This window comes from Ascaphus truei, chromosome 8, assembly GCF_040206685.1.
Source record: "Ascaphus truei isolate aAscTru1 chromosome 8, aAscTru1.hap1, whole genome shotgun sequence".
Classification (NCBI taxonomy): Eukaryota; Metazoa; Chordata; class Amphibia; order Anura; family Ascaphidae; genus Ascaphus; species Ascaphus truei.
In genome coordinates, this window is record NC_134490.1 from 36282513 (window position 1) to 36307025 (window position 24513).

Here is a 24513-nt window from a genome sequence, read left to right on the forward strand (position 1 = left end):
GATGTAAGGAGGAGCAGAAGAGTTTAACGCTTTAAAAGTGAGGAGAATTGAGTGTGTGATAAGGGATTTGATAGGAAGCCAGGAGAGGGGTTTCTGCAGGGGAGACACCGAGACAGATTTAGGAAAGAGTAGAGTGATTCTAGCAGCAGCGTTTAGGATAGATTGTATGGGAGACAGGTGAGAGGCAGGAAGGCTAGATAGCTGGAGGTTAAAATATTTGAGATGGTAGAGAATGAGGGCCTGAGTCAGAGTTTTAGCCATACAATAGAGGAAATGGTGTATCTTTGTAATATTATGGAGGAAAAAATGACAGGTTTTAGCTACATTTTTAATGTGACAGGAGAATGTGAGGGAAGAGTCAAATGTGACCCCTAGGCGCAGTGCTTGTGATACTGGGTGTATGATAGTGCTTCCAACAGTAATGTGGAAGGAGGTAGTAGGGCCAGGTTTGGGAGGAAATATGAGGAGCTCTGTTTTTGTCATGTTAAGTTTGAGTTGCTGGAGGGCCATCCAGGATGATATAGCGGAGACCTGAAACGTTTCTCCTTTGTTCTTGGGTGTTACAATAAATGAAGAATTGCATTGTGAACTTGTGAGTAGAGCTCTACTTTGTACCTCAGTCCTAGAGACCTGCATTTTGAGGAATGTGTTTGTCTATGTTGTGTTGGCTGCACAAGCAGGAATCTCCTCTACTCCTCTACTAAGACGATAGTTAGAGAGACAGGTAGGGTCAAGCTTGCTGTTTTTGAGTAATGGTATAACTGTTGTGTGCTTGAAGGAGGCGGGAAAGTTACCAGCGTAGAGGGAGGAGTTAAAAATATGAGGGAGTGTAGGGATTAGAGTAGGAGTAAGAGGTTTTAGGAGATGGGAGGAATGGGGTCAAGAGGGCAAGTGGTAGAGGGAGAAGAGGAGATCAGTAGTGATACATCCTCTGTAACAGCGGAAAAAGAGTCAAGAAAAACAGGAGAGTTAGAAAGAGTGTAGGATGGGAGAAGGATTCAGAGGGGATGTCGACATATGGATTCCACTTTTTTTTTTAAATAGTCAGCAAAGTCCTGAGGTGAAATGGAGGAAGATGTTTCATGCCGACCCTCACAGACACCTGCACAGAGTACTGAAATTACAAATTGTCCTTTGCACACAGACAACAGAGGTTTTACACCGACCTCACACACACCTGTACACAGTACAGAAGTTGCACAATGATCCTCGAACCCACCTTCACAGAGAACAGAAGTTACACACTGACTTTCACACACATTAACCCTCGCATACACCTGCACAGAGAAAAGATGTTACACGCTGACCCTTACACACACCTGTATGGAACACAAGTTACTTAACCCTCACACACACAACTGCACAGAGGTTACACACCGGCCCTCGCACACCTGCTTGGAGCACAGAGGTTACACACCAGCTCTCACATAATGACAGGACACTGAGGTTACACACTTACCCTGACACACACACCTGCATGGTTCACAAAGCTTACATACTGACCCTTGTACACACTTGCATAGAGCACAGAGGTTACACACTGACCATCGCACACCTGGACAAAGTTACACACTGGACTCCCACACACCTGCATGGAGCACAGGAGTTACACACTGACCCTGGCACACATCGACACAGCTCACAGGTTATACACCTACCCTCGCACACACCTTGGAGCACAGTGATTCCACACTGACCCTCGCACACACCTAGACGGAGCACAGAGGTTACACGCCAGCACATAGAGCCTCACACATACTAATTAACATTGAGCATGGAAGGGAAGGGGAGGGTTAATTCCCACTTGTGATGCTAACCAGGAGTAAGCAATGTTTGAGCATGGTATAGAAATATAAACATCTTCATAGCATAGGACAGTTCATAAGACTCAGGATTCCAGATAGTCCAATGTTAAACACACTCCCATAGATTATGCCACTAGCCATATAGGTAAGTCTTATGTGGTGGTCTAGGTAACCGTGTGTGGGACTGATCACATAAATGAAGTAAATGTATTACTCACTGCTGACCTTGGGGATATCCTGGTCCTGTCCTGCATGCTCCTACCAAGAAACAATTGAAGAGAGTACAGGGAAAACGGCGGTGCATCTGCTGCTGCTGCTGAAGATTTGAAAAATTTTGCACCTTGGATATTTTGTGGTTTGCAGTTTGTGGTTTCCAACTTCAGCAGCAGCAGCAGATGCACCGCCGTTTTCCCTGTACTCTCTTTAATTAACATTGAGGAAAGATTTTTTTTTTTTAAAAAGTCAATAGAATGCGTGAAGTAAGAGTGATGATTGATAAGAAAACCCCGATACTAGTCTGCAGGTTAGAGGTTAATCACTGCTCTCCAGGACTCTGGTCAGGAAATGGTTTAATCGCTGCTCTCCAGGCCTCTCTGTCAGGAAAGGGTTTAATCGCTGCTCTCCAGGCCTCTCTGTCAGGAAAGGGTTTAATCGCTGCTCTCCAAGCCTCTCTGTCAGGGAAGGGGTTAACCAATTGTATTGCAGTATGTTAGCTGTCTGAGGTTGTAGGACCCATCCCCCTCCGCCTCATCGCCCATCCAATCCCAATCCTGCCCCGATCCAACCAATCAGAAGCTGTAGACATGGAGGAGATACCATGGCAACAGCAAATCATGCTCCATTAAAAACTCCAGCAATCAGATGAAAGGAAGAGAAACATTTCATGTCTTGTTACTAAGTCACATCACAAGAGGCTAGACTGAGAGAAAAACACAAAAAGATCAGGGGGACCCATCACATAGAGAGAGACCAGAGGGGCCCATCAGACCGAGACTATTAGGACCCATCATGCATTAATTAGGAGGACCCAGTATACAGACCTGAGGGACCCATCACACATGGGGGACCCATATCCAGTGTCACCCATCTCACAAAATACAGGGGGCCCATTATACAGAAACCTTGGGGACCAGTCATACAGATCTGAGGGACCCATCATACAGGAGGACACATTATACAGAGAAAAGAGGGATCCTCATGACTTGAAAGGCCATCAACAACCAGTAACATTGCAGTGTGAATTTAGCCCCATATTGAAAAAAATAAATGACGATTGTAATTTAAAATGATTACCCCTGCACAGTTCTAAGCACAACACGTCTGCAAAGTGTTGTACGTCTGCAAACATGTCTGTTTAAATACCAATAAGGTTGCTGGGGATGAGCCAGAGTGTGATAAAACAGACACATTTATATATGTAGTAAACGTGTCACATAACAATCCTCCAGTCCCTGGAATCTTCAGGCACACGGCCGCTCTGCTGATGCGTGAAGCGGGTTCAGTCAGGCAGGGAGAGATGTACAGAGCTGGCACAGGCCTTGAATTACCAGCCATCTGGGGCACACACAGGAATTAATGACTTTCTCTAAATTAGCTGTCAGTCTGAAGGATCCTTTTTTTCAGGGACTACAGCGTGACTTCAGTGTCGCCGTGACTATAAGCGGGGCCTAAAACAGATTCAGGGTGTGCATGTGATGACATAGTAATGTTGTGTTTAGACTCATTAATGCAGTGTCTGTGGGATGTGTGTCAGTGCCGTGATGCTGTATGTGGTAATTGAATAGATAGCCCTATTTCTTTAGCTGGATCCATTCTCGCTGTCCTCTGATTCATTGTCTAACAACACTTCCTAGTTACTGAGCATTTCACCAGAGTGTGTCTGCCAGCGTTACCCGGGCAGCTCTCACCCACACAGAAAAGATGCAGTCTCTGCGGGCAGCAGAACAAGGAAACCTTTTATACCAACAATAAAACCAGCTCGGCCCAGACTCCCCCTGCCAGAGCCACCTCCCCTCTCACTGAGACAGCCTTCCCCTCTCACGCAGACTGTGCCTGACATGAATAAATAGGAATACATTTACAGCATGAGCCATTATAAGCCGTCCAGGGACTGAGCCAATGCAACACAACATCAAAAATTTAAGTGCTGAATGTTTGAAGAAACGCAAACATAAGAGAGCAGAGAGTAGGAAGCGGGCGGATTGTTTCAGTACTTTGGACAGATCCTGATCTGACTGCAGAATATGGCTGAGACCCTGACAATGTCACTCACACTCAGATATGAAGTGCAGGGCCATGTTTGCTAAGCACTGCTAGCCCATTAGTCTCCTTCCAGCACGGCTTAGTAAATATGGACCTGTGATCAAATGAATGGAGAGTAAGGTGTCTTATGTAGTAACAGCGCTTAGTAAGTATCAGCTACAGTCTCAGATGTCTGTGGGCCTTTGTTTTCTGTATTATAGGACTTCTCTCTTCGCATCACTCGCTCTCCCTTGACGGATGCACAACATGCAGATTAAAAGGAACTCAAACACTCAGTATTTGCAAACAAAGAGGGGTGTCAAGTCGGTCACTGGCTAAGATGTCTCATGTTGGCTCCGATCACTACTTGAATCAGAAGCAGACGTTTTGAAGAAAGATCCAATTGGGACAGAAACATCAACATTAAAAATGTTCTGTTTCTCCGGAATGTGTCTGTTTGTTCCATGATGGCACTGATCCGACTCAGAGCTCCCAGGGTCTGTAATAATTAATGCGCAGCTCAAACATTCTCCTAACATCTCAAAGCAATCGGCAAAACAACCCTGGGGTATCCAGGCCTTGCACTGCGGCATGTCACTAACAAACAAAAAAATTATATATATATATACATACATAAACACATGCACACGTACGCATGCAAGCACGCACGGACGCACGCACGGACGCACGCACACTCAGGAAGGTAATATAGAAATGAGTGAATTACAGTCCACATAATCCAATGTTGTGGTCACCTCAAGGGGCCTGCATCAGGGTAATATTCCTGGGTGCTATATTATTATATTTGATATGTGCACAAGCCAACAAATGATGCCAGTTCTATTTATTTAGAAGTATCTTTTATTTTGCATGTTTGGAGATATATATGTATATATGTGTGTATATATATATATATATATATATATACATACACACACACACACACACACACACACACACACACACACAATTCACGGCATTAACATGTTTTAAAGGTTTGGGATTGTGAGGCATTTTAAAGAGAGAATCGTATTTCTTCACTAAACCCCACAGGGATAATGCACAAATTGGTTTCCTAGAGGGTCAGAAGGTCAGGGAGGCTGGTGTTGAAACTGATGAGCTGATCACACCCAGCCCAGCCAGTCCCACTGATCATTGAGGGGAGGATCTGTGTGTCACTGACACAGTCTGAGGCTGGAGCACAATTAACACATTCACTGACAGCCACACATTGCTTGGCATGTTATGCATGTTATGCAGTGCAGGCCCCTCTCTGGGGGTAGCCAAAACGTTGGGCCAATAAAATACATGTTTTGCAGACTTTGGGTGTGCCTATCTAGGAGCTCCCATTATGGATGAATCATTCACTTCTCTACACATGAAGAGACAAAAATCTCCCCGGAATAAGCACTGAGATGTTAATCCAGCACATCGTAACTGGAGGTGACACTCTTATAACATGATAAGAGACCATGCAGAATTATCCGGGGATTAGCAAATACGGAATCCAAACTCACGTGCTCACTGACCAAGATCACAAAATACACACAGGAAACACAACAAGGTATACACAGGAAACACATGGGAAACAATACAAGATACACACAGGAAACATGGGAAACACAACAAGGTATACACAGGAAACACATGGTAAACAAAATACACACAGGAAATACATGGGAACTGACAAGATACACATGGGAAACACAACAAGGTATACACAGGAAACACATGGGAAACAAGATACACACAGGAAACAACAAGATACACATGGGAAACACAACAAGATGCACACAGGAAATACATGGGAAACAAGATGCACACAGGAAATACATGGGAAACAAGATGCACACAGGAAATACATGGGAAACAAGATACACGCAGGAAATACATGGGAAACAAGATACACCTTCCCACCTCTCTCCTCAGATACACCTCTCTCCTCAGATACACCTCTCTCCTCAAATACACCTTTCTTCCTCTGTCCTCAGATACACCTCTCCTCCTCTCTCCTCAGATACACCTCTCCTCCTCTCTCCTCAGATACACCTTTATTCCTCTCTCCTCAGATACACCTCTCCTCCTCTCTCCTCAGATACACCTTTCTTCCTCTGTCCTCAGATACACCTTCCCACCTCTCTCCTCAGATACACCTTTCTTCCTCTCTCCTCAGATACACCTCTCCTCCTCTCTCCTCTGATACACCTTTCTTCCTCTCTCCTCAGATACACCTCTCCTCCTCTCTCCTCTGATACACCTTTCTTCCTCTCTCCTCAGATACACCTCTCCTCCTCTCTCCTCTGATACACCTCTATTCCTCTCTCCTCAGATGCACTTATCCTCCTCTCTCCTCAGCAAAATTGACCATTATGCCGCGACCAAGACGGCACCAGCGTTTGACTGCCGAATGAACACTCAGTTGTCGACCGTTTCACCAATATGGTAAGTTAACTTTAGGGGTATTTAGTGATTAGGGTGAGGGGTTACGGTTTTTAGGGTATGGGGTAGTGTTAGTATTAGGGGTTTAGATTAGGGGGGTTTGGGGTATAGGGTAAGGTTAGATGCTTACCTTGTTGGCAAAACGGCCAGCGGAGAGATGTCCCTGAGGCAAGGTGATTTGCAGCTAAATGCCGGCAGCGGCTTGGTCCCAGCAAAACAGCCGCAACCAAATGTCCTAGTCCAGTCATCAAAAACACTTCTCTTCCTCTCTTCTCAGATACACCTCTCTTCTCAGATACACCTCTCTTCTCAGATACACCTCTCTTCCTCTGTCCTCAGATACACCTCTCTTCCTCTCTTCTCAGAAACACCTCTCTTCCTCTCTTCTCAGATACACCTCTCTTCCTCTTCTCAGATACACCTCTCTTTCTCTTCCCAGATACACCTCTCTTCCTCTCTTCTCAAATATACCTCTCTTCCTCTCTTCTCAGATACACCTCTCATCCTCTTCTCAGATACACCTCTCTTCCTCTCTCCTCAGATACACCTGTCCTCAGATACACCTCTCTTCCCCTCTCCTCAGATACACCTCTCTTCCTCTCTCCTCAGATACACCTCTCTTCACCCTCTCCTCAGATACACCTCTCTTCCCCTTTCCTCAGATACACCTCTCTTCCCCTCTCCTCATATACACCTCTCTTCCCCTCTCCTCAGATACACCTCTCTCACTCTCTCCTCAGATACACCTCTCTCCCTCTCTCCTCAGATACACCTCTCTTCCCCTCTCCACAGATACACCTCTCTTCCCCTTTCCTCAGATACACCTCTCTTCCCCTCTCCTCAGATACACCTCTCTTCCCCTTTCCTCTGATACACCTCTCTTCCCCTCTCCTCAGATACACCTCTCTTCCCCTCTCCTCATATACACCTCTCTTCCCCTCTCCTCATATACACCTCTCTTCCTCTCTCCTCAGATACACCTCTCCCCCTCTGTTCTCAGATTATGCCACTAGGTGTCCACTGACCCCTTGTCCCCCCTGTGTTCTCCGGGGTCTCCCTTTTGTCCTTCGTGGCTGATCAGGGCCGTCTTAACAGCATTATAGGCCCCCAAGCAAAGCAGTGCACTGGGCCCCGCCAACTCTCCGCTACAAGTCGTAATTTTTCTCCTCCTACCGAGTTAGTGGGAGATTTGAATGTTGAGACGGGTGATCGGAAAATTAGTGTTAAATTCTGGTCTGTGCATAGATTAGCATGGGGCCCCTATGCTTGTGGGGCCCCCGGGCAACTGCTCAGCGTGCCCATGCCCAGCCCACTGCCCAGCGTGCCCATGCGTTAAGACGTCACTGTGGCTGATCTGTGATATGTGTCTGTCAGAGCAAAAACTGCCCAGTCGGCTGATCTTGGGGCCTCTTCCTTGTGTTTCTTATCGCATCACTCCAAATCCTCATCTATCTATTTATCGCCTGGCCTTTCCCAGCCCCACACAGAGCTCTGTCTACTCAAAGGCCTTGACAATCCTAATGATACAAAATATACTATATAATAAATACAACACTGTGTAGGAGAGGCCAAGTTGAGCAGAATAACAGGATTACACTATTTAAAGGAGCTGATAACTGTGTCTGGGAATGGAGAGGGAGTCAGACTGAGGCCAGTCTACTTAAAAAGCTGATTTATTTTACTCTCCTCCGAGCTCTGGGGATCTCACATGAGGCAAAGGGTCCAGACTGGCCCCCAGGACAGCTCTGTGAGATTTATGTAAACCCTAACCCTAAAACCCAGAAGAAAACAACACAGGAGAAACTAAACCTCAACTCTTCAGGACTGGGTGTAAATACCTGGGATCTGTGCTGTGCCGAGTTACAGAGAGGAACAGCTGCATGTATATCACTAAAAGGGACATTGCAGCTCAAGAGACTGACGATTCTCCTCTACTCAGAGCGTTAATCTGTCCTCAGATAGAACCAGGTGCTATAGCAACCAGCGTGAGGCCTGCAACCCACACAGTGATGGTGATATGTGTGCACGTACATGTAATGTACAGCAAGGTGTCTGTATATATATAATGTACAGGAACGTGTCTGAATATATACTGCAGAGCCACAGTTTCTAGATTATTTTACACATTTCTAGATCTTAAATTTACTGTTATTATAATAGTGAGTTTTTAGGCTGAGATATATGTGTGTGTGTGTGTGTGTGTGTGTGTGTGTGTGTGTGTGAGTGTGTGTGTGTGTGTGTGTGTGTGTGTGTATATATATATATATTAGATGACATAACTATATGTATATATTTATATATATATATATATGCAGCATACAAACAGAATGGACGTTCTGTCTGAAGAGACACATGAATGTCACCGGAGGGTCCCTCCCTGTCCAGGAGCTCAGGATGTTACAGGATAATCTGTCCCTGTGAGCAGAGTTTCATGAAGTCATTTAATCAGGATTCTGTATTTAGTTTGTATCTTCGAGGCTCTGTCAGAGAGAGCCACAGAGAATAACTACCCCCCCCCCTTCCTCCTCCTCCTCCTCCTCCTCGTACCTCCATTTCAGACACAACACGGCAGAGCGTCGCTCACTGCAAACAGGGGCGAGATTCCTCCAAGGGCTTCATTCTGAGGAAAAAATACACATTACAAATGTCTTTACCCCATGTTTGTGTCTCAGAGAATTATAAAAGCCGGATAGAAAATGTTACACAAATAATCATGGTGATTTCTGTTCTGAAACCAGACAAATATATCATTTTGCCTGCTATTCCAATACAGAACCCCCCTCCCCACATACATCTGTGCACACGTTAGCTGTCACTACGCCTCCCTAATATTCCAGTACAACACCCCCCCCAGATACATACAGCTCTGTCACTGCTTCTCCCTGCTATTCCAGTACAGACCCCCCAGATACATACAGCTCTGTCACTGCATCTCTCTGCTATTCCAGTACAGACCCCCCAGATACATACAGCTCTGTCACTGCATCTCCCTGCTATTCCAGTACAGACCCCCCAGATACATACAGCTCTGTCACTGCATCTCTCTGCTATTCCAGTACAGACCCCCCAGATACATACAGCTCTGTCACTGCATCTCTCTGCTATTCCAGTACAGACCTCCCAGATACATACAGCTCTGTCACTGCATCTCTCTGCTATTCCAGTACAGACCCCCCAGATACATACAGCTCTGTCACTGCATCTCTCTGCTATTCCAGTACAGACCCCCCAGATACATACAGCTCTGTCACTGCATCTCTCTGCTATTCCAATACAGACCTTCCCAGCTATTCTTGTATAACCCCCACACACAGGGAGCCTTGTCGCTGCACCTCTGCAATTCCAGCACTGACCCCACAAAAAGATCTGAGTCACTACACCTTATTCCTGCTGTATTCTCTGCTACTCCTGTAACTATCAGCAGGCCCCTACTCTCCTCTGCGTTTCTTTGTTTACCGATGACATAGAAATATCTATGTCACCCTGTGTGAATGATAACATCACCGTTATCCCTCCTACCCCAATTGCGCCTTCCCTCCCATCACCGACCCACACTTCCCTCCGCCCTCCCCTCCTCCCCCCATTAAACCTCTGCACACCTCTGGCATGACATAGAACACATCTCCCAGCACAGAAAAGGGTGCAGTGTGAGATCGCCCCATTAGGAATCCGTCCCTCTGCTCCCTATTATTATGCAGCTCGGGGTGTTAAAACACAGGATGACAATAAAGATGTCTCCTCCCTCTCCTTATATTTCTGATCCTTGGATGAGTGAATAAATGATCCATCTCTCACCTGCTACAGTGCAGCAAACCGAAGGGATGCTGAGGATAAGAGATCCACATCTGATCTGCTGCTGCTGCCCCTGTATCCCTCCTCCCTTCATCTCTCCATCCCTCCTCCCTTCATCTCTCCATCCCTCCTCCCTGTATCTCTCTATACCTTCCCCCTCTCCTCCAATCTTCCTCTCTGCCTTGTCTTCCTCACTCCCTTCTTCTGCCTCTTTCCTCTTCTCTTTCTGTGTCCATCTCTGTCACACTCTCCCCCTCCCTTCTCCTCCTATCCTTTCTCTCACCCTTCTCTTCCCCCTACCTCCTTTCTCCTCCCCCTCTCTCTATCCCCCCTCCTCTCTCTCTCCCTCAGGCTGGGTACTGTATGTCCCTGTTTCATGCACACAGTGGCTAAACCTCTCTGTAAATCTCCCTCTTTCTCTCTTGATTTGCAGGAAAATGTATTATCTGATTACAGGTGCAATCTTCCCCCAAACAGGCCAAATATCCTGGTACCTCACCCTCTCTGTTTACAGAGCAATATATCCCCGAGCAGCAAAATCATTCTTGTTCTATCTCTAAAAATCTAAACATTATAGACAAGTATCCCTGCAGGTTACAGTCACTGTGCAGAGCAGAAAACACTTTTTGTATCTATAACTGTATCTATAACTTGCAAAGCATGCTGTATCTATAACTTGCAGAGCATGCTGTATCTATAACTTGCAGAGCATGCTGTATCTATAACTTGCAGAGCATCCGGTATCTTTAACATACAGAGCATTGTGTGGCTTTTTGCACTTGACAAAGACATTAGGGTCGAAACGTTGTGTATGCTTTAATAAATCTCTTTATTTTGGAAATTCGTGTGCCCCATCTTCATTCCTTTTTCTATAACATGCAGAGCCTTATGTATCTGTAACATGCAGAGCAGTATGTCTGTAATATGCAGAGCAGTGCAGAGTATTGTGTATCTGTAACATGCAGAGCATTCTGTATGCTGTAACATGCAGAGCATTCTGTATGCTGTAACATGCAGAGCATCCTGTATCTGTAACATGCAGAGCAATGTGTATTTGTAACATGCAGAGCATTATGTATCATCCATACAGAGCATTGTGTATCTGTAACATGCAGATATCATGTATCTGTAACATGCAGAGCATTGTGTATCTATAACACGCAGAGCAGAGCTGTATGTATCTGTAACATGCAGAGCATTATCTGTAACGTGCAGAGCATTGTCTGTAACGTGCAGAGCAGTGCAGAGTCTTGTGTATCTGTAACATGCAGAGCATTATGTCTGTAACATGCAGAGCAGTGCAGTGTTGTGTATCTGTAACATGCAGAGCAGTGTGTATCTGTAACACGCAGAGCAGTGTGTATCTGTAACATGCAGAGCAGTGTGTATCTGTAACACGCAGAGCAGTGTGTATCTGTAACATGCAGAGCAGTATATATCTGTAACACGCAGAGCAGTGCAGCGCCTTGTGTATCTGTAACATGCAGAGCATCCTGTATCTGTAACATGCAGATCATTGTGTATCTGTATCATGCAGATCATGGTTTATCTGTAACGCCCAGAGCAGTGCAGCGCCTTGTGTATCTATAACATGCAAAGCATCCTGTATCTGTAACATGCATAGCATGCTGTACATGTATCATGCAGATCATTGTGTATCTGTAACATGCAGAGCATTCTGTACATGTAACATGCAGATCATTGTGTATCTGTAACATGCATAGCATTCTGTACATGTAACATGCAGATCTTTGTGTATCTGTAACATGCATAGCATTCTGTACATGTAACATGCAGATCATTGTGTATCTGTAACATGCAGAGCATTCTGTACATGTAACATGCAGATCATTGTGTATCTGTATCATGCAGATCATTGTGTATCTGTAACATGCATAGCATTCTGTATCTGCAACATGCATAGCATTCTATACATGTAACATGCAGAGCATGCTGCATCTGTAACATGCAGAGCATGCTGTATCTGTAACATGTAGAGCATCCTGTATCTGTAACATGCAGAGCATCCCGTATCTGTAACATGCAGAGCATCTTGTATCTGTAACATGCAAAGCATGCTGTATCTGTAACATGCAGAGCATCCCATATCTGTAACATGCAGAGCATTCTATACATGTAACATGCAGAGCATGCTGTATTTGTAACATGCAGAGCAACCTGTATCTGTTAAATGCAGAGCATTCTATACATGTAACATGCAGAGCATGCTGTATCTGTAGCATGCAGAGCATGCTGTATCTGTAACATGCAGAGCATGCTGTATCTGTAACATGCAGAGAATCGTGTATTTGTAACATGTAGAGCATCCTGTATCTGTAACATGTAGAGCATCATGTATCAAACATGCAGAGCATTGTGTATCTGTTACATGCAGATATTATGTATCTGTAACACGCAGAGCAGTGCTGAGCCTTATGTATCTGTAATATGCAAGTACTGCAGTGCATTATGTATTATTTATACAAATAAATGTATATTAAAATTAGATCCTCCTGTAACTGTTCAACCAAGCGTGTGCACATTTGTGTTTGTCTGCGCGTGGATGTGTGTGTGTATATATGTGTCTGCGCGTGGATGTGTGTGTGTGTCTGCGCGTGGATGTGTATACGTGTGTGTGTGTGTATGTCCTGAAAAGCTGTGTAATATGGCAGGTATAATCTTATAGGGCTCAATGTTAAAATAGATAAGAAGCAAAAGGATAAAAGCATTTGCATGTCATTTCCCAGAATCCCTAGCTGCAGTGGAAGCACTGTATGCTAAGAGATAATGGGGAAAGGCAAGGCTGCAGACCTGTCTGAGACACGTGAATGTGCTCACAGGTGGTATTTGTATTTGCTGTGTCTGCAGGTGCATGTCTGTGTGTATACAGAGAGTTATATCATGGAGGAGCTGCAGGTCCATAGCCTCCAGATCAGCTTAACAGGCCCGGTGTTAATAGCCCCTATCTGAGTTCAGCTGTCATTGCCTCTGGTCAGTAGGCCTCTGTTAGTTCCAAGTTACCCCATAGTTGATAGCCCACTGTTAGTCCCTAATTAGTTGTGCCCCATATTTTTCCCCTGGTTAGTAGACCCCTGGGTTAGTCACCCCAGGTTAGTAGTCGCTGTTAAGTAGTCCCCCATTAGTCGCCCTGGGTTAATAGACCCCCGTTAGCCCCTGGTTAGTCCCTGGCTAGTGTCAGGTTTCCAGCCCAGTCCCCTCCTTCCCTGCCCTCCCCATTCTGGCTGCTCTTCCCCTCCCAACAGCAGCTTCTGTTTGTGGATAAACAAAGAGCTGAGACCTGAAATGAGGAAGAGCAGAAGCTACAGTCACAGAGGCCGAGAGACACGGGACCCACACAGAGTCAGAGACCGAGAGACACGGGACCCACACAGAGACAGAGCCCCGAGACCCACACAGAGATCTGGGGGAGACCGACACTCACCACTGGATTCACACTAAAATCATCATTGCTCGCACGTGTGCACATACAGGTAAGTGTGCGAGAGGGGAGGTCTCACACATGGGAATCTGTGGGTACCGAGAGGTCATATGACGGCCCAGGACAGGAATCCAAAACCTGGAACAGCTGCAGGTGCTGAGCGAGGAGATATTAATGAGACACGGAGGATGCAAGTTGATGCTGAGGCCAAAATCACTCTCTGCTCAGAGGGGAGATTCACACAAAGAAGGGGACAGTCACAGCATAGGACCGGAGGCAGTCACACAGAGCAAGTGATAGTCACACAGCACAAAGGGCCAGGCACACAGCAGGCAGCCCAGTGCACAATCACAACATAGGACAGGGGACAATCTCATTTAAGGGATTTTGTATCTAACCTTTGGGGTCGTTATCGCTGGCTTTTGGAGTATCTGTCCCTGGTATATAGGGGTCTCTCCTATGCACTCTTTCTAGGCTATAGAGGTGATTGGTTGTTGGTGGTCTCACTCTATAGTAAATAAGGGTTTATCTATTGCTCCCTCTGGTATAAAGGGACCTCTGGTTGTTTGTGGTGTCTCCTCTGCTCTCTCTTGTTGTTAGTGGTCTCTTTCCTGCTCTTTCTATGTTTTTTAGTGGTCTCACCCATCCTTACTCTATGATTGTTGGCTGTCTCTCCCATGCTCTCTCTCTCTCTGGTTGTTGGTGGTTTCCCCAGTCTGTCTAAAAGTTATTGGGGGTCTGTCTGGTTGTTTGTGATTTCTCCCTGCTCTCTCTCTCGTTGTTGGCTGTCTCTCCCCTGCTCTCTCTCTTGTTGGTGGTAGCCTGTCTCCAACTCTCTATGTTTTTGGTAGTGTCTCCCCTGCTCACGGCTCCTCTCTCTCTCTCTCAGGCTTCTCACCCTTCATATGGCTATGTCCCCTAAGCTGTTCCAGGAGGTGGAGACGGTCACCTGCCTCCTGAGCGGAACATCCCACCTGACCTCGCGCTTGGGCCGAGTTAGCCTGGCCGTGCTCTTCTTCACTCGCTGCGGGTTCCTGGCAGTGGGAGGTCGGACTGTGTGGAGGGAGGAGGAGAAGGACTTTGTCTGTAACTCCTCGCGACTGCTTTGCACCAGCAGCTGTTTCGATGATTTCTCCCCCATCTCCCCGTTCAACCTGTTCTCTCTGCAGCTGGTGGTGCTGCTCACACATGCTCTGTCTGTGGCCTGTTTCAGACGGCCGGACTCCCAGGCCAAAGCAGGCTGGCTGCAGGCTCACTTCAGAGGCAGGATGGCCCAGCTGTGGCTGCACTTACTCTGCCTGCTGAGCAGGGTGCTCATTGAGGGTATCTTTGTCCTCACCTTCTATAAAGTGTCTGGGGGTCTCCTGCGCCCAGCAGTGACTCATTGTCACTCTCAGCTGTGTGAGCCACAAGTCACCTGCATTGATCTGAATTCAACCACTAAGAACATCTTCAGCCTGTGTCTCTGTGCAGTGTCCACTGCTAGCTGCATGGTCTGCCTGGGGGAGATAGCGGCTGCTCTGCAAAGCATGCGCCAGCTCAGAGGACCCGCACAGAGCCGCCCACCCTGTGGGAAACAGCACTGCTAGCCCAGGGCTCACAGAGAGACAATGTCATCTTAACCTGTATGCTGAGCTGCATTATATCCGACAGCAAGAAATGAGCCTGGAATACCTGTCAGCAGCAACCAATATCCAGCGTACAGTATACTGCGCTTATCAATGAGAGCGACTGAAAGTCATCAGAGGGAAGGCACAATGCCATGCTCAGAGACGGCCATATTTACAGAGCCCGGAAATATTTATACTATCACTATTATAGAAATCTACGGATTAGGTTGATTAATGTAGAACAAGATCTGGTAAATGAGATAACACACGCGGGAAAGTGTGATCCTCACACCCCAAGTAATGAATCCAGCCGCACTCAGGGTAACCCGCAGCCTGCACTATATAACTCAATGCTTCAGAAACAAAGTAAATACCATCTTCAGGCATAGAAAACCTTCAGGGGAGTGGGAGATACCAGCAGCAGCTGCTGTGCGTGTCAGAGCAGTACATCCCTTACTGGGCAAAGTCCAACTCTACTTCCTCTATCCAGCAAACCCAACGCAGAGAAATCCAGAGGAAAGCCCCAGAAACTGTATCTAATCTCTGGAGATTTGTCCTAGCACCTGTTTTACTTCTGCAAATAGTGATGAATGAACCTGCGTTACGGCTGTAACAGCCACGGTTTATATTCCACGCTCCATCATAATACACACTGGACATGTACCTATGTAATTTGCCATTGTTCTGCCGGGGGGGGGAAGGGGGGAGGGGAACAGCCGCTTTAACCACCTTACTGCCTGCAAGTTGTTGGGATAAGGGGTAGATTCACTGCAGGACATTCCTTCCTCCAATGCTACAATCTGCACTGAAACAGTCCAGAAACAACTGGTGTTTGACTCGGTGCCCTGGAGGGTCTGACCCTCTGAGGAGCCCACTCATGCAACCATTAGGTTAGTTTAATGGGGAATAATCCGCCTTGATGCAGGCAGGAACTGGCTGAGTGGGTACACAGCCTGTAAGCTGTCTATTCATGTCTAAGCTGTGATGTAATAACACAGTAAACCAGCAGGAACAGACGACAGCCAGAGATATTTACCTGTACACAAGGTGCACCTGTAACATGCACACAGAAGCACTGTCACCGCCTATAGGATTCTGCATGGACCAGCCACCTCACAAAGACAAAACCAACGGCTTACAGGTCATTTATTCGGACTTTGCAGGCTGCAAAAGGGGATCTGGCACCTGCACCATTAACAATACCAGTGACAGGGCGTCTGGAGCGGCTGCAATGCACAACTCGCTGTGTAATGTCAGACTGAAGAGGTCATATTGTAACAAATGTCACAGCGTAACTTTCATCAGTCCTCCCGTGTGGTGCCGCAGCCCACGGGGGAGACCCTGCTCCCCCCTCAGTTCTCTCTATATCCAGTAATCTAGTGACAAGAACTATCGTGAGTTCTATTACAGCTGTTAATAATTGCGATCCTAAGGGCATTTATCCTAATATTATTGTAGCAGAGAGGGAGTTCTTAATAGGGACCTTGCATTTTATCTGAATCTTTCCTCGCTAACATTAGATTAGGGTTTATCTTCAGTACAGATTAGCTCATTTAGATGCATTGCAAGGAACCCCAACCCTCTCTAATAGCACGTCTGAGATCAGATGCATCGTAAGGAACCCTAACCCTCTCTAGTAGCGTATCTGAGATCAGATGCATTGTAAAGAACCCCAACCCTCTCTAATAGCGCGTCTCAGATCTGATGCATTGTAAGGAACCCCAACCCTCTCTAATATTGCCAGACGCAGTGTAAATTCTTCAGTATTTGGCAATTTTCAAACAACCTGGAAATTGCAGGGAACGCTTTAGGGACGCCCCGCAGAACCCCTGATGAAAAACATTGACACACCTAAGACAATATATTTATCTCTTATTAAAGACTCATTATTTTTAATTATTGTTTAATTAAAATGTATTTTTAATTTATACACATTTTGTTCCGGGTGTTGTATACAGTGCTTTCTTTTAGAGTTACAAACGTACAATTCCTGTGTGTACCGACCATTTCATGAACTTTAAATTAAGCGGCAAAGCAAGTCACTTCTGATAAGTTTCTTGAAGAGGAAACATTCAATAACATACCATTGTGTCGTAATACAATAAAACCCCACATATAAAAAGGTTGAGCAGAGGGTGTGGTAATGTCAACATTGTGGTGAAGGCGAACATTACAGCAATTTGTTTATTTCCTCCAAGGAATAAAACTCGTTAGGTATTTGCTCTATTGTGTTGGTATAGATAGTATGGGGGCTCAGGGACAGGTGTGGGACACTCACTGAAACCATAAAAGTGACATCAGGTCTGTTGCCAGCCCTTCTAAATTCAACTCAGTGTTAGGTTTCCACTACACAACCACATATTATACAAGTTATGGTGGGTGTGTTAAAAAAAAAGAAAAAAGTTGTGCGAAGCACGCGCATTATAAGTGAAACTTGTGTTTTGTCACAGAAATTGTATTTGCGATGGTGATGTTTTTAATTCGATGACAGAGGAGTATAATTTTATTTATTTTTGTGTGAAATTTCCATACTTTCACTTTGAATACATGATATAATTGACTCATAACTAAAGATACTTTAATCAAAAATATATGTATCTAAATGCTATTACTCTCAAAAGTCTTTCATTCAATGTCAATCAGAAAAATCAAAACACAATTTCAGTCACAAAACCCAAAGAAGTTTGAGTTTGAACGCTTGTGCTCGGCCCACACACACACCCTCTTTTCTTTTCATAATCATAACAGTTACTAGTTTATATTAATCTATATACAATTCATGTGTTATGCTGTATATGTACACACCCCGTGCAGGTTTTACACTTCTGATTTTTATTATAAATAGTACATTTCTATAAATTTTGCTATGTGCACTTCTATATTTATACTCACTTGGAATTCCTTTGGTAACAGTGATGTGTGTTTGTGTGTTTCACTTCAAAGACAAAAAAACATGTAATTAAATGCCAAATCAATCATCTATTTTTTTTATCTCAGAAGGGTATTTTAGTTCAATTCTTTTTTCACAGTCCAGGGGGAGCATATAGGAGAAAAACAACACAAACAAATCTAAGTGCAGATGATAATGCAAACTAATCGTGTAACAGCTTGAATCTTGGCTCCTATGTGCAGCCTACTCACAAGATGCCAGAAGTATTAAAGCAACTCCAAAACTGTGGCAATACTGTCTTTGTACCGGGTCAGGATGTGCACCAAATGAGTCATCAGACAGGGGTATCAAGAGAGATGAACCTCAGCAGTACAAAAGAAATATATCATAGCACAGATCAATACAATAAAAAAGGTTTATATTAAAAAAACAAATAGAAATTTGCACTTACAATAATGCAAAATTAAAAAGGCACTGTAACACTTGTCGTGTATTGGCAGGCGCAACTGGATACTGCTGCTCACCACATTCCTCTGTTCGGACACCCCGTCCCTCTCGGGAACTCTCCACGGTCCGGAGCCTTCCCGCTGTTCGTGTTTGCGGTCTCAGCTTCGTCACGTCCTCGTGGATACACGCCACTTCCGGAATCTCTTTGGCGGTCAGCTGGCAGTCAGGAGCGCATCTACCCCGTGCTCTGTTAGGCTAGAGACTCCCCACTCTACGCGTCTCGCCAAAACAAGGTCCACGGCTTCGTCAGGAGTGTAGCGCCTACATGACTAACTGCTGACAGTGTTGCTGGATGTCTTTCCTGCGTGAACACGGTGTTGGCTTGAGCCCATCGTTAAACCTGGCAGTAATGATGGATGGGTTTCCTGCATGAACACAGTGTTATCATCGGCCCGCTAAACCTCTGTAAGAAACAACACCTGAAGTTTCTCTCTCTGGCCCTCTCAGGTGGTGGGTTTGAAACAGGCCCTGCATCCAGCAGGCCTGGGAACTGTTCCAACAGGCGTCCTTGCTGGTTGGGGGGAAAAAAAAAAAGGCTTTTGCCTTTTATACTGCGGAGGTTCATCTCTCCTGATACCCCTGTCTGATGACACTCATTTGGTGCACATCCTGACCTGGTACAAAGACACAGTTTGAGTTGCTTTAATACTTCTGACATCGTGAATAGGCTGCACATAGGAGCCAAGATTCAAGCTGTTACACAATTTGATTGCACTATCACCTGCACTTAGATTTGTTTGTGTTTTTCTCCTATATGCTCCCCCTGGACTGTGAAAATACAATTCTACTTCCTGGGACCAGTGAAGACAGGCCCTACCAAAGGGTTTGAGCAGGGAGTGACAACTTTATATTACACGTATATTTTATATACACATGTATTTTTATTGTATTCACCTTGTCACTTTAAGAATAGTAAGCACTTGTGTAAATACACCTTTGAGATCACCTTCACATATTTAAGTTCAATTCTTTGGCCACATCACAGTAAACCCTTTTCTGCAGGTCCTACACTAACCTGGAGACATGCTCTTCATCTCGCTCATGGAAGAAATGTCTCAATAGAGCGGCCATCCACAAGTGTACGATATGCAATTAAAACTAGGCTGGGTGATCTTGAAACCAGGGGGAGAGAAGTCAGACAGCTGCACCAGTAGCACGCGTTTTACACAAATACAGAATACAGTTAGTTTGGAGCTTGCTGGGACTATTTCTAGATGTCCATTGGTAACAATTGCTTTCTTCCCCTGTTAAAAGAACAGTTACAGGTAGTGTAGGACCTGCAGAAAAGTGTTTACCATGATCTGGTGTCAGGCTTGTATTGCTTTGGCCAAAGAATGTAACTAAATAACCCTTACTTACGCGAGGCTGGGTGATTAACTACTTGTTGGTCCAATAAAAAAAAGGGTTATCATTCCACCCCTACTCCCTCTCCATCCTGTTACTACATGGAAGGACCAACACAGCTTTCCCCCTCACCCCAAGGCTGAGCTCACTCTGCCTACTTCCCAAGGCTGAGCTCACTCTGCCTACTTCCCGACGTTGCATGCGTCCGCACGCCTGTCTGCCGGGCGATGTGATGCGTCCGCACGCCTGTCTGCCGGGCGATGTGTGAACATCCCCAGCAGACTGAATGAACCGACAGTAGGCGAGACCGGGAATATTTAGAAAAAATAAAATAATAATAGCGCTTTCATTCATTGGCTGGCGAAGTACACGTGACGCGGCTGCCGCACGAAATCACAAACTCAGTTGTCTCCCCGAGTTGCGGCAGCGCAGCGCTGTACTTCACCGCAGGGAGCAGTTTCAAGTCTGAAAATTCCAATTGCCAAACATGAAAGTTACAGACCTGCGTGCGCGTCATGTAGCTAGCAGAGTGAGCGGGGCCTTATTTGCTTACTTAAGAGGATAGCATTCAACGTTATAATTTGGCAGATTGGATGTAGCATCTTGTCATACATGTCACCAACCCAGCACTCCTTTTGACACAAATGTATTATAGTAGGTTTTGGTTGAACTTGCTGGGACTGTAGGTTTGCACAATAAACCAGGGAATTAAATATATATCATGAATACGAACTGCCCGCCATCATAAAATATTAGGACCCCAAACCTGCCTATATTACTCGTTGGCAAGTGCATGAAAGAGGACAGAGCTAATTATTTTCTAGTGTTTGTGAACTGCCTGCTAGAAAATATGTTCCGCAAACCACTAAAATGTCACCAACCCACTAGAACAGCGGTGTGCAAACTGGGTGGGGGAGGGGCCATGGGATGGCATGAGGCCTCGGCAACCTATTACTTACAGAGACTCAGACAGCTGCCGACATGTCGCCATGTCAACGCAGCAGCAAATGACGGCGCGGGATCATGTGACCCCGCGGCGTCAATTTACTCAGCATGCTGTATATGTACACACCCCGTGCAGGTTTTACACTTCTGATTTTTATTATAAATAGTACATTTCTATAAATTTTGCTATGTGCACTTCTATATTTATACTCACTTGGAATTCCTTTGGTAACAGTGATGTGTGTTTGTGTGTTTCACTTCAAAGACAAAAAAACATGTAATTAAATGCCAAATCAATCATCTATTTTTTATCTCAGAAGGGTATTTTAGTTCAATTCTTTTTTCACAGTCCAGGGGGAGCATATAGGAGAAAAACAACACAAACAAATCTAAGTGCAGATGATAATGCAAACTAATCGTGTAACAGCTTGAATCTTGGCTCCTATGTGCAGCCTACTCACAAGATGCCAGAAGTATTAAAGCAACTCCAAAACTGTGGCAATACTGTCTTTGTACCGGGTCAGGATGTGCACCAAATGAGTCATCAGACAGGGGTATCAAGAGAGATGAACCTCAGCAGTACAAAAGAAATATATCATAGCACAGATCAATACAATAAAAAAGGTTTATATTAAAAAAACAAATAGAAATTTGCACTTACAATAATGCAAAATTAAAAAGGCACTGTAACACTTGTCATGTATTGGCAGGCGCAACTGGATACTGCTGCTCACCACATTCCTCTGTTCGGACACCCCGTCCCTCTCGGGAACTCTCCACGGTCCGGAGCCTTCCCGCTGTTCGTGTTTGCGGTCTCAGCTTCGTCACGTCCTCGTGGATACACGCCACTTCCGGAATCTCTTTGGCGGTCAGCTGGCAGTCAGGAGCGCATCTACCCCGTGCTCTGTTAGGCTAGAGACTCCCCACTCTACGCGTCTCGCCAAAACAAGGTCCACGGCTTCGTCAGGAGTGTAGCGCCTACATGACTAACTGCTGACAGTGTTGCTGGATGTCTTTCCTGCGTGAACACGGTGTTGGCTTGAGCCCATCGTTAAACCTGGCAGTAATGATGGATGGGTTTCCTGCATGAACACAGTGTTATCATCGGCCCGCTAAACCTCTGTAAGAAACAACACCTGAAGTTTCTCTCTCTGGCCCTCTCAGGTGGTGGGTTTGAAACAGGCCCTGCATCCAGCAGGCCTGGGAACTGTTCCAACAGGCGTCCTTGCTGGTTGGGGGGAAAAAAAAAAAGGCTTTTGCCTTTTATACTGCGGAGGTTCATCTCTCCTGATACCCCTGTCTGATGACACTCATTTGGTGCACATCCTGACCTGGTACAAAGACACAGTTTGAGTTGCTTTAATACTTCTGACATCGTGAATAGGCTGCACATAGGAGCCAAGATTCAAGCTGTTACACAATTTGATTGCACTATCACCTGCACTTAGATTTGTTTGTGTTTTTCTCCTATATGCTCCCCCTGGACTGTGAAAATACAATTCTACTTCCTGGGACCAGTGAAGACAGGCCCTACCAAAGGGTTTGAGCAGGGAGTGACAACTTTATATTACACGTATATTTTATATACACATGTATTTTTATTGTATTCACCTTGTCACTTTAAGAATAGTAAGCACTTGTGTAAATACACCTTTGAGATCACCTTCACATATTTAAGTTCAATTCTTTGGCCACATCACAGTAAACCCTTTTCTGCAAGTCCTACACTAACCTGGAGACATGCTCTTCATCTCGCTCATGGAAGAAATGTCTCAATAGAGCGGTCATCCACAAGTGTACGATATGCAATTAAAACTAGGCTGGGTGATCTTGAAACCAGGGGGAGAGAAGTCAGACAGCTGCACCAGTAGCACGCGTTTTACACAAATACAGAATATAGTTAGTTTGGAGCTTGCTGGGACTATTTCTAGATGTCCATTGGTAACAATTGCTTTCTTCCCCTGTTAAAAGAACAGTTACAGGTAGTGTAGGACCTGCAGAAAAGTGTTTACCATGATCTGGTGTCAGGCTTGTATTGCTTTGGCCAAAGAATGTAACTAAATAACCCTTACTTACGCGAGGCTGGGTGATTAACTACTTGTTGGTCCAATAAAAAAAAGGGTTATCATTCCACCCCTACTCCCTCTCCATCCTGTTACTACATGGAAGGACCAACACAGCTTTCCCCCTCACCCCAAGGCTGAGCTCACTCTGCCTACTTCCCAAGGCTGAGCTCACTCTGCCTACTTCCCGACGTTGCATGCGTCCGCACGCCTGTCTGCCGGGCGATGTGATGCGTCCGCACGCCTGTCTGCCGGGCGATGTGTGAACATCCCCAGCAGACTGAATGAACCGACAGTAGGCGAGACCGGGAATATTTAGAAAAAATAAAATAATAGCGCTTTCATTCATTGGCTGGCGAAGTACACGTGACGCGGCTGCCGCACGAAATCACAAACTCAGTTGTCTCCCCGAGTTGCGGCAGCGCAGCGCTGTACTTCACCGCAGGGAGCAGTTTCAAGTCTGAAAATTCCAATTGCCAAACATGAAAGTTACAGACCTGCGTGCGCGTCATGTAGCTAGCAGAGTGAGCGGGGCCTTATTTGCTTACTTAAGAGGATAGCATTCAACGTTATAATTTGGCAGATTGGATGTAGCATCTTGTCATACATGTCACCAACCCAGCACTCCTTTTGACACAAATGTATTATAGTAGGTTTTGGTTGAACTTGCTGGGACTGTAGGTTTGCACAATAAACCAGGGAATTAAAAATATATATCATGAATACGAACTGCCCGCCATCATAAAATATTAGGACCCCAAACCTGCCTATATTACTCGTTGGCAAGTGCATGAAAGAGGACAGAGCTAATTATTTTCTAGTGTTTGTGAACTGCCTGCTAGAAAATATGTTCCGCAAACCACTAAAATGTCACCAACCCACTAGAACAGCGGTGTGCAAACTGGGTGGGGGAGGGGCCATGGGATGGCATGAGGCCTCGGCAACCTATTACTTACAGAGACTCAGACAGCTGCCGACATGTCGCCATGTCAACGCAGCAGCAAATGACGGCGCGGGATCATGTGACCCCGCGGCGTCAATTTACTCAGGAAACAGAGGCGCTAGCACCGGGGCAGCAGGCAGGGGGACAGCTGCAAAAGTTTGCACATCCCAGCACTAGAATATTGCCAACAAAAAATATTGATCCAGTAGTGCCCTGAGCTCAGATTGACACTAACCACATCAGTGTATAGGGAGCTAGCACGGCACAAGTTTGGAGCACCATCAGTAATTGACAATTGTGGTTTGTGACCTCACTAAGCATGTAGTCTCTCCACAGGTTTAGCAACCCACTATACCACATGGGATCTGCCATTACTTATTTTGCAAACCCCTTTAAGACCTCACAAACCACTTGTTGGGAGTCAGAATACCATGTCTCATGTCTCCAGGACAGCACCAACACTGTTGTAAAAAAAAACAAAAACAGATTGCCAAG

General features: G+C 45.5%; 2 protein-coding genes across 5 annotated transcripts in view; one reads left to right on the forward strand and one right to left on the reverse strand.

Moving 5' to 3' along the window:
- APC2 (APC regulator of Wnt signaling pathway 2) overlaps positions 1–10552 on the reverse strand; it is a 24120-nt gene extending 13568 nt beyond the window's left edge. For 2 of the 4 annotated variants that reach the window (XM_075611427.1, XM_075611424.1), the window contains exon 1: positions 2024–2126. In XM_075611427.1, coding sequence (XP_075467542.1) covers positions 2024–2059 — 36 coding nt within the window. In that variant the 5' untranslated portion in view covers positions 2060–2126. Of the gene's footprint in view, positions 1–2023; positions 2127–9032; positions 9106–9865; positions 10014–10280 lie in introns of those variants that run through there. The other 2 variants (XM_075611425.1, XM_075611426.1) reach the window with 2 other exon arrangements.
- On the forward strand, positions 6385–17550 carry LOC142501472 (gap junction beta-1 protein-like). The gene is made up of 3 exons (XM_075611428.1): positions 6385–6488; positions 13541–13768; positions 14606–17550. The coding sequence occupies exon 3, from the start codon at positions 14622–14624 to the stop codon at positions 15303–15305; it is 684 nt and encodes a 227-aa protein (XP_075467543.1). The 5' UTR covers positions 6385–6488; positions 13541–13768; positions 14606–14621; the 3' UTR covers positions 15306–17550.
- Positions 17551–24513: the final 6963 nt, after the last annotated feature.

What these genes read in the sequence shown, in the direction of transcription:
- LOC142501472 (XM_075611428.1), top strand. Translation starts at nt 14,622, where the DNA reads ATGGCTATGTCCCCTAAGCTGTTCCAGGAGGTGGAGACGGTCACCTGC.